Consider the following 11,492-nt stretch of genomic DNA (forward strand, 5'->3'; position numbering starts at 1 on the left):
AATACGTTTCATAAGCTCCATGCAGGCCTGCTTTCAGACAACACAACTCATGAACACTATTAAATACTAAGTTGAGTCTTCTTCAATTGACAAACCATCCGTGTATCTTCGAAGAAAAGAAGCAGATTGGTAAGTGAAAATAAGTGAAACTGGAAACAATTATTAAAAAAAAACAGAGCAGATAAATATTTACATTATCAAGTTTTTATTTTCATACAATACTCCATGATGGCACACTACTTATCTTTAAAGCTTGAAAAAATATACAAGAGTAAGGCTAAAATTACTGACAATATCCAGTCATGTCAAGAAGATATTGTGCCATGCAGCACAGAGTTCATCAGTTGAAAAACCAAAGTCACATATAAAAAGGGAAAAATATCACTTTTCTTTTTACAAAGATTACAGCAGGTACAATATATATATCTTGAGCATCAGGGACAAGACAACACAATGACAAAATACAAGCAGGCTTTTTCTGAGTGCATTAGACGATTTCAAACAGTTAAGTCACCACACTTTGTGTCATGTTGCATTATGAAAATGACATGAGAACCTAATTGCTTTGTGCCTTTTAAAGTGTTATGACAAGTAGTGCCTAAAATCCTTCATCACATGCTGCAGCATTATATTGAATTGTATCAGTTTCAACAGCATCACATTCATAGAAATACAATTTTCCATAGAGTCAGCTTACTGCAAATTTTATACTTATCACATTCCTTTCACACATTCTCCAAAGCATGCCAGACTTTATTTGTATTACATACATTTTAAATTCCTGTCTAGTTGTTTCCCTTTGTGTGGTATGCAGTTTGTAAAACTACAGTCTCTAATGTAATTTAATCCTGGTTCTCATGCCCTCTGCTTCTGCCTGTGACCAGGGTCAGTGTGTGTTTGTGTGTGTGTGTATATACAGAGCACAAGACTGTACTGTTTAATGCCTGAAAACTTTAATAAGCTCACAGATGGATGTCTTCACTGCTTTGCTGAGTCTGAGAATTTCACATTGCCTTTACCCTCAGTCTTGTCTTTTGGCTTGTCTCTGTGAAAAACGACAACAAAGAAAGTAATTCATCAATTAACTACAGCTATTATCTGCAAATCATCATGATAACTGTACTTATATAACACATCATGTAGTCTGAGCATGTGATACATACCCGTGGACCTGCTCAGGACCAGTGAGTGCCGCCCTGTGAACACCTCGGAGTCGAGGTTCTGCCAGACGAGACATGGGAGCAGAAGACTGGAACTTGGATAATTCCTGCTGCCACTCTACGTCAAAAGTCTGTGCCTCAGCTGTGGGTGGAGGATCAGGATCAGGTTAGAAAATACTTCAAACAGTTGAACTTAAAGTGGAGTAATGTTTTCAACAACCCGATAAACAAGCACAACAGAGGGCAAACTATCAAATAATAAAAAGCAGCCTTTAACTTCAACGTACATTCATCCAGATTCTGAAAGTCTTGATTGAATTCCTTCTCTCCTGTCTTCTTGTTGAATTTCTTCTCAACAACATGTCCCCTGTCCTGGATATGGTGACCGATGGACATCTTCTCCACACCGCTTTCGGAGTCTTTAAGTGCTTGCCTTGTCTCCCTGATCTGGTGACAGAATGTAAAAAGGATGATGCCAGAAATCAGCAGTCAGTATCCTTTAGAATAGTGCAGCCAGTTTGACTAAAGAGCACAAGCAGGACAGATTGAGTGATGTATCTACAGATAGAGCAACTTCTCCAAGCTCAGTGTAATTCACTGTATTTCCCTAATGTACTGTAATAAAACACAGAAAAACAGGTGCTTACCCCTCCAGGGGCACGGCGTGTTGTTGAGCTCGACTGGAAGACCTTGGGGGGCTCGTTTCCAACTTTGGAATACGTCATGACTGATGAGGAGCTGAATGAGTGGGAGTTTGAATCTGTGGGCATGTTCCCCTGGCACACACAAACACACACATGGTTTAAGAACAACAGGTCGTCTTAAAAAGCACAAAAACAAAATCATTAGATGAGTGAACTCACAAAGTTTCTGTGCATGTCCTCCATCCTGTTTCTCATGTTGGACATCATGTTGTCAAACATACCGAAAGGGTTCCTCATCATGTCCTGTGCAAACACAAAAGCAAAGGAGCAGCCTGAAGAGTGAGCCACATGTTCACTGCATATTATCAGCCTGTAAGCACCTCCATGTGTACATAAATGCACAGAGTACAGTGAGCTAAATGTGTCGTGCAATCTGTGCCATCTGGGACACAGTACATTCACATTTTAACACTCCATACGTGACCCAGTGACATTTATAACATAACGGTGAACCAAATCCAGCTTCCAAAGAAACCTGGTATTTTATTAAGTGTATTTCCTGCATTGAAATTAGCAGGTTGTTCATTAGTATCAAATATAACTGGGTCCTTACTATAAGATTGCTTTTTTGTCTAAGGACCTGAATGTGCATGTTGATTTCCCTTCACTTTTCTTTTAGGTCACAGTTTATGTTCAACATCGCCTCTCCTCTCAGTCATGCATGTTGCGGTTAGTTATTATCAAACCCCATGCATTCAAAATGTCACAGGTTTTTGTGCTCTAATGAAAAGGGTAAGCGTTAAGTGAAGAAACCCAACACACCAACCTCCCAATATTCATGCTCTACTAATAAGTTAGATAGCCTATCACATGACCCTTAATGCCCCCCATCAACCTCAACATGGAGATAGATGGGCAGCGAGAGGCAGTACATCACTGGGGTTATTAAGTGAGCACCTCTCTTCACCAGGCTCATCAAGTACAGCAGCTCTAGCAACCTGGAACAACCCCCAACTATGCTGACTTTCACCCCATCATCAGGTTAGGCTGCACGCTCTACCTCCCACTACTACCCCACTTTCATGAGAGAATAGAGGAGGGGGAAAGAGAGAAATCAGAGAGAAAAGTCTCTCGGGAGGTGTTTGAGAAGGACAGGGAAGGCTGAGCCAAGACAAGGAGACTGTTTGGGCTAGAATTCATCCCAGCTTAGTTAGGCTGGACGCTCTACCTCCAGCCTCCAACCCTCCCTATTTTCATGAGGGAAAGACAGATGGGATTGGGCGCGGATTTGGCCTAATGGCTAAATTGTGTGCTGATGAAGCGGTTGGCCTGGGTTTGATTCCAGCCTGCAGCCCGTTTCCCGCATGTCATTCCCCCAATCTTTCTCCCTGTTTCCTGCTCTATCGACTGTCCTCCTCTAGAACCCCAAAAAATATAACTCTAGAAAGAGAGATGGGACAGAAAGAGAGAGAGGGATAGAGAGAGAGAGAACAGAAATATCTGTTAATAGATGTAAAAAAGAAGACAGGGAAGGCAAAGCTAAGCTAGTTATATGTGAGCTGCATTCAAAAGTGTTCTGCAAATAACTTGTTCTAAGTTTTAATCAATCCTTCTGGTTTTGGACTAGTTTTAGACCCTGTTTAACAGCATGTAATATGAGCATCTTACATGTGTTAAAAAGTTTACTCCTGATGCATGGCAAAACTTAACCAATTAGTTATTACAACCAAGATATTAGACTTAAATTACCTCAGTCAAAACAATCTGCTTTGTGTGAGGAAGTGGTCTCAATGAAGTAAAACCCATGTAAATGTTCATTTTTTAACCTGTATATTTTAGTAGCACCCCTTAGTACTAGTTGTCTTGTGGAGAGGTGAACCATTGGTGCATTATGGATTGTTCACGGTTTTGCAGACCGCATTTTAGACTTCATAGTTTTAACTTCTTTAAACAGTTTGATTAGCATGCTCTTACCGCCTCCACATATCATGTGTTGGTGGCTTTAAAGAGAACAGGTAAGACATTTGCAAAGGTGCAATAAAGATTTGGGTCAAACCAAGAGATGAGTGTGATGGTGTTAATTTGGATTGAATGCAGAGGTTGATCACTTCACTGACCACTTCAAGTCAATAAGTAATGGATGCAGTCAGTGATTGGGTATGAGCATGCACTTACAGTGGTTTTAAATTATAGACTCATACAAGTGTGTGCTTAAACAGACAGCTCCACTGACCGTGCTGTCCATACTGCCAAAAGGCAACAATGTGCGGCTCATACCCTGAGGAATAAAACAATATCAGTTTAGAAACAGTCCAAAACTGTATTTGTATAGCATGTAACATGCACTTACATAAATCAGACTTTTACATGTTTGTTGAGGTTCCTGTAAGCTTTTATGTTGTCTTACATCTGTCACTAAGCCCTTGACACCTCCCCCACCCGGCCTTAAGTGCAACCCTTCATGGCCTTGAACCCTCTGGGAGTGCAGGCATCAGGAGGAGACATGCAAGTGAGGAGGGGCAGCCTGCAGCCTCCAGTTAGACCCTGTGTTCTCTAGGCCAAGACAGCAGGTGTTTATGACCCACAGCCCTGGATAAGCATCTCAACAGCCATTGCTATGCGCCTGTGTGTGTGTGAATGTATTTTCTGGGGCTGTGATGCTCAGGGGTATTGTGCGTAATCAGTGAGGTGTTGAATGACTTGTGTTCCATGTGTAATTGGGCCGCATTGCCGGAGATTAGAGTGGGTTTAACACTGAAACTGAGCCTAATTCTGGGAAGGCTACGATGGGGCTGTACGGACCCGTCAGGACGGGGATCTAACATGGGTCAGGGAGTCCAAGGCTGCGCTCTCAGCTCTTTTCAAATGTCAAGCTGATGTAAAACGCTTCTATCAGTATCTATGAAGCCTCACAGCCTATTTTATCCCAGAGTGGCATGTATGAACTAATAAATGCCGGTTACATATCTGCCAGCATTATATTTAGACTGTGGCACAGCAGAGGAGAGATTGAGGGTGCAAAATAAGGAACATGGACCCAGTGGTCTTAAACACATTATTTTAGGCTGTCTGGACAACTGCAGATTGACATTCTCTTTTCTGTCTCTCTGTCAGTCTGATATTGAATCAGCCACTGTGCCCTCAGAGGGAGGCTGCTCCTGGAGGAGATATGAGTTACGCTGCAGCAGATATGTGCTGTCGATATGATTCATACTTAAAAGGAAGATAGCTCAATAGGAAGGCGTGGAGTGGGGAGTAGGAGGAATCTTGTTTAATATGTTTTTCTGACTAGTAGACCTTGAATGTTATAAGGTGGTACTGAATATGATTATGGATATATGGTATTTTTAAAGTGGCTCTAGGTGAATAAGGGGTTAATAAACTACTTAATTCCACTATGCAAAGCCTAATTTCTCACTTTATTCTAATCAGAGTACAATATCATTATTACCTACACTTGTCATGACCTGTTCCTCGCCCCTGCACCACCTGTCAAGCTCAGTACAAACCACAGAATCAAAGAAAGAACAGCTAACTTATAATGAGGCTTGTTTGTTATTCAGCAGCACCTTTATAAACAAATGCTCAGATGAATGAGCACTTTGAAAGGTGATATAAACCAGGTAGTGGCTATTGGCAGGAGACTGGGAAATGTGAGAGCTTTGGAAGGCAACACAGGGATTGTTTCCCCACTGGGAATACAAGACGCGTAAAGTCTTCCAGCAATATTTGTGTGTGCAGGTCCATGTGTGTTTGCGTCTGCATGCCTGCAAGTCTGTGTTATTTTACATGCTGTGACTTTGTGTAAGAGCGCTTGTCAGCATTTTTGTCAGCATGTTTTATACAGCATTTGTGTGTGCATTTTGTGTGTGTGTGTGTGTGTCAGTGTATTTTTGTGTGAACATTTGCGCCTGTGATATTGGAGAGCAGTATGAGAGTGAGCTGTCTGTCTGTCATCTGGCTGCTAGAGCATCAGCACTGCCAAGGCACGTCCTGCCAAACAGATGGACCGAAAGAGCAACAATAAGAAAACAGAGTGTCCATGACATCGGCACATATGCCTTCACAGAGCCAACAACACAGCACCCGAGCTGCAGCCTTCTGACCACTGCTGGGCACCAAAGACTGCTCCTTATCTTCGCATAGATGAGAGTGTGGGAGTCAGAGAGTCAGAATTCTGTGATTATTACTCAGACTTAATTCCATGTGTCCAGCCACAGAGTAGTCCTGGGATCAGGGTAAATGAATACAGCTGTCTTCTTGTGTCTGTTGTAAATAGAGACACTCTTATAGTGACCAAAATAATTGTATGCATGGACTTTTAGTATCATAGCGCTATCTTTCTAGCTGAGGCCATCCACTGTATTATACAGTGGCCCTGAAGTGCAAATCACAACAGCAAATCAGAAAACACGACGACATTGACTGGAAGAGGTAGGTACCCTCGGGTGACATGACTCGTCGCTGATTGGACTGGTCTATCCTTTGGCCCGGAAGGACATGGTTTACTTGTTTTCCAAATATGTGTGCCACCTGCAACAACGTACATCTTGCTATTACAGTATTTCTCAATATACATGTCCTGCATCAAAGTATTCTTTAAAGGGCAGCATGTACATTGTCGCTGGCGGCACTCATATCACCTACTTCTTCCGGTTTGGTTAATGTCGTAGTGTTTTCTGATTTGCCGTTGTGATTTGCACTTCAGGGCCACCGGAGTATTGATATGCGTCCATTTTACTCAGATGTCAGATGCTCAAAGTGGAAGACTTTAATGCTTTTTGAAGTCATATAAAAGTAGGATTTCTGACAAATGTTTTCACTTACCCATTCATCACTTATCAGGAAATGAAAGGCAACTTCTATGAAAAACAAGCCACATTTCAAGGTAGAATAAAATACTTGGTAATCCATCAGCTTATATTAGACAAAAGCTAAAGCTAACATTCAACCACTTCCCTGCTAAAGTTTGCTTAGCTTTTTTTTGCTGCTAGCTAACATATTTTCAGATATTCAGACCCTTCCTACAGTCCCCTTAATTAACATTAAGATAGTCCTCAGCTACTTCCTTGGTCTGTGGTAATTGTATTAAATAAATGGCTGAATGCTAACATTATCACTTGTCTGCTAATGCTGGCTATTAGGCTTAATTCTAATGAAAGTTATTATCAGGGATAAAAATACTTGCTCTAAAGGAGAAGAGGGATTAAAGCATGTGACAAAGACTGAGTTGGACATAGCAGAGATATCTAATCAGAGCAGAGGCTGATTCTATTTAGGACAGGTTAATGGGTGCAAAACTTAGGAGATCAAAACTGTCAACATGCTCATTTATCAAAACTCTAAACTTTAACAGACTAAATTGTTTGATAGGTACTCTCTACCAAAGACAAATGTTGATGGCAGCCATGTTTGGAAATAACCCCGTATTAAGTAAGTTAATGTGACAACAAGGCAGAATAAAATGAGATTATTTTCAGCAGCTACACACAGCAGAGCAGAGCACCGTCCTCTTGGGTGCAATCAGTTTGAGTTTGTAAGAAGTCTGTGCACGTATTTACAAGAAAGCAGTGTGTCAGTGGAACAATGCACTATAAATAGGGCTCCTAAGGGCCAGATATAACTGTCCTGAGAGGCCAAGGGGGTTACCCTTCCACTAAACTAGAGACTCACATGGCCCCATACCTCTGTAAGTGGTGCTCCAGTTAAGCTGCCAGTGGCCACTAAACATTGGTAAACTTTGCACTTCTTCAAACACTAATCTTCTATGATTCTATGCAATGAGGAGCAGACAGACATAAGGCAGTCAGAACAGAAGGCCGAAACTGTATGTGCTAACTGTTGAAGCAGTGGAGTAAGCCTTAAGACCCAGATACTTGTGTGTCAAGTGCCTGCATCAAAATATGAATGCTGTGATAAACCAGGTAAAGCATTATTTGATCAAAAACTTAACAAAAAGCTCAAAGTTGTAAAAGGATTGCCTCTTGAGATGTGTGTTCTCACCCTGTGTTCGTCCCTGAGTGCCGAGGATGAGCTGGGATGTTCTATCATGTCACGACCACGGTTTCTCCCATCCATTAAACTGGGCATTGAGAGTCCACCAAATGGCTCTGAAAAGCTGCGCGTCATCATGTGGCGCATTTGATCCCTGTGTGCCCTGAATTGATCCCTATGGCAGAGGAAGAAGATGAGAAAATGTGAACCTCAAGCATGCATAAAGATCTCTACAGGAAGATGCTGGACCATGATAAAGAATTCTCAAGGGGGGGAAAAGGTCTCTACAGTAAACACTTAAGTTCATCACATTGAAGGAAGAGGCTTCCGTAAAATAATCCCAGCACTTTTACACTTGCCTTAGAAGTCGGGTCAAGTGTGGACGCACTAACTCAGCAGGTGTCAACTGCAATAAGTCAAAGTGAGTGTAGCTTCCAGTGTCAGACTTAAACATGCTTTTTAAAGCATGAAGTTACATAACTTTGAGTCACACTCAAAAGCAGTGGTTCATCTTTCAGAAGTTGTTGCTGGGTTAGCCTCCTTAAATCAAAACTAAATGGCTTGCGCAGCTAACATTATATGCAATATTATTACCCGGCTTTCTTACTGATCTTCTGGTTGTGTAAGAAGCTTGATTCTGATTGGTCAAAACCCTTTGACAATGGTTATTAACCCTCGTGTTATGTTTGTTTCTCAGGAACAGCAATATTGTTCCTGGGTCAACTTCACCCAGGGAATATTCAATTGTCAATAAGCGTCACAAACCCCAAAAAAAACATTGAATCTTTTTTCAATATCATTATCATCTTCATTATTAACCATTTAAATCCATATTTTGTGCAATAGTGTTCTTTAAATACTACTAATAATTAAATACAATAGTTTTTTATGACATCAATTTTTGTTTATGACACCTCTTCTGTCACATGCTGCCCAGATTTTAGATGCTGTATTTAGCTGGCTTGGAAGGCATATATTTCCCACAATGGAAGGAACCTCTGAATGCCTCTAGCCTTTCATCCACTGTGACATTAGGGCCTGGGTTATAGAGTAGTGGAAGTTGTTCTACCCACATGTCCCTCCCTGCTCTAATGGCTGCCAGCTTGTCTCTGTTCGATCACAGTTCCTGCAGATATGTAAAATAAGTTAAATGAACCATTTTCATTTCACAAGTTGTTTATGCTAATTAAGCCAAGCAGAAGAAGTTTCATACCGAAAAAATACTTGTAACATTTTTTTTTAGATTTTTGAACTTTGAAATGGGTCAACTTGACCCGCAACATAACAGGAGGGTTAACATTCACTAACATGAGCAACTCCAGAGTCAAACTGATCGCATGTATTCATGTCAAAACAATCCACTGAAAAGAGTTCCGTCACATTTAACAGGCAGATAAGAATCCATCACCATGGAACACTATCTGACGTGGAATCACTGGGATTCTTTTTTTAAAAGTGTAAACATAAATCATTTTAAAGCTCCTGTGAGGAACTTTCTGTTTGTGTTGACTTTGGTGACTCCCTGTGGACTAAGTGATCTTGCTTATGTGTAAATTATGTTATCTCCTGCTTTCAACTAACAGTCAACTATTTCACTCATTTCACTCATTAAGAACATTTAATGTAGAAACAGGGTTTTTCTTGACGTGCTGTCGATCACCTCATCTGACACCTACCCTCTCACAGCGATTTCAGGCTTTAAAATAACAAAAGGAAATGATCAATACCTTTTCTAACAATCTTTTTTGCTTTTCTAGGTTATAAAGAGGCATCACTGTTAATTTCAGTCCATTTCATGACCACTCAAAAACTCCTCACAGGAGCTTTAAATCAATAAAATAATATTTTTATCAATGTTTTTGACAACATGTTTGTATTTTAAGTTAGTGGAGGGGTAAAAGAATCCTGAAGGGGTTCTATTTCCCATAACAACCTAACCTACATAACATGAAAAAAATGGAATAAATTCAACATTAAAGACAGTAGCTTGATCGTTTATTAGATTATTAAAGTTAGAATCAGAATGCTGCTGCTCGAGTCCTAACAAGGACCAAAAAAGTAGACCACATCACTCCAGTTCTTAGATCTCTACACTGGCTTCCTGTCTGTCAGAGAATAGACTTTAATATCCTGCTGATGGTTTATAAAGCACTGAATGGTTTAGGCCCAAAATACATTGCTGATCTGCTACTACTTTATGAACCACCTCGACCTCTGAGGTCATCAGGTACTGGTCTGCTTTCAGTCCCTAGAGTCAGAACGAAACATGGTGAAGTTCAGTCATTATGCACCTCATATCTGGAACACACTCCCTGAAAGCTGCAGGTCTGCTCCAACTCTCACCTCTTTTAAATCAAAGATTAAGACTTTTTTATTTGCCACTGCCTTCCTATATTAGCTTATTTTAACTCACTTTAAATTAAAATTTTAATGTAATTTTTAATATATTTCTAATTTTCCTTTTCTTTTCTGTTTTATCATATTTGTCATTTTAATTATGTTCTTTTATGCCTGTCTGAATGTTTCCAATGATTTTAATGTTTTAATGTAAAGCACATTGAGTTGCCCTCATGTATGAAATGCACTATACAAATAAAGCTGCCTTGCCTTGCCTATAAATGTAGCTGGTGTAACACAGAAGTTTGTCTATTCTCGTGACTGGGTTTCTTTTTATGTAACGTTGCTCAGTTCTCAAACTTTCCTTCTGTGAATAGACACATCTCAACAACACAATGTATGATACACTTAAAACAAGTTTTGTTAAACTACTCACGAAAAAAACGGATCCTCCTCAGACTCCCTGACATTACTGTTGAACATTCTCGCGGATTCTAAAGCTGTAAACAAAAAGTGAGGTAAAGGTTTTTAAGAAGTAGTCCGTGCCGCCACAGGTGCCCCAGCTCCGCCGCTCAGCCTGGGTAAAGTTACTATGGAGCGGCTGTCATGCATGAGGATTTAGAACTTCACTCACTAGGACACCAGCCATGTGATTAAAATCCGGCCTTCTGATTGGCTGTTATTCGGAGCTTTGAACAGGCTCATTCCGCGGGCTGGATGTTGTGTGGCAGCCATGGAAACGGCACTCTGGATTTTTGTGATAAAACTAAATGTTACATATCTACCGCGTGCATCTCGTCAACTTTAGATGTGTGCGTATCTGATAAACCGTCATTACTACTGTAACGCCGTACCTTGTTTAATCTCTTCAGACCTGTTAAACTGCAACAGCGTTATTACAGCTTAATTCAGGGCTGTGGGGAAGAAAGAGCACGAGGCAACTTCTGCTGTGCGTCGTGATGCCTTTAATGACCCTTCAACAACATCGGACAACAGCACATCGAACTCGTGACACATTTACTTAAACTCAAACATTGTCATCCTGAGCAACTTTAAAGAGGCAGTGAAATATATGAAACAGAAGTCTTTCAAACTTCATTAAAGACTCAATGATCTAAATACTTAGAAAATAAAATCTCATCTTACATACTTTCCTCTCTTCAGATGAAATGTCCTCATTTCACAAGTTATGAAAAATAAATCTCATCCAACAGTGAAACCTATTAAGACTTGTAAACAGAATAACAGTCAAGACCAACCAGGCAATGCACATACGTTAATTCAACTATGCATAGAGACCAAAACATGGCATGAATTCTTCAAACACGAAACTTGTACCTTTTTCTTTTCTCTCTTG

At 40.5% G+C, this 11,492-nt stretch overlaps 1 protein-coding gene across 1 annotated transcript; it reads right to left on the reverse strand.

Moving 5' to 3' along the window:
• Positions 1 to 931: 931 nt before the first annotated feature.
• mlf1 (myeloid leukemia factor 1) lies at positions 932 to 10,781 on the reverse strand. The gene is made up of 7 exons (XM_034700399.1): positions 10,572 to 10,781; positions 7,808 to 7,973; positions 2,024 to 2,107; positions 1,808 to 1,936; positions 1,448 to 1,607; positions 1,164 to 1,302; positions 932 to 1,045 (listed from the first exon to the last, which is right to left on the reverse strand). The coding sequence occupies exons 1-7, from the start codon at positions 10,616 to 10,618 to the stop codon at positions 979 to 981; spliced, it is 792 nt and encodes a 263-aa protein (XP_034556290.1). The 5' UTR covers positions 10,619 to 10,781; the 3' UTR covers positions 932 to 978.
• Between the last annotated feature and the right edge of the window lie 711 nt (positions 10,782 to 11,492).

The sequence above is a fragment of the Notolabrus celidotus genome, chromosome 14, assembly GCF_009762535.1.
Source record: "Notolabrus celidotus isolate fNotCel1 chromosome 14, fNotCel1.pri, whole genome shotgun sequence".
Taxonomy (NCBI): Eukaryota; Metazoa; Chordata; class Actinopteri; order Labriformes; family Labridae; genus Notolabrus; species Notolabrus celidotus.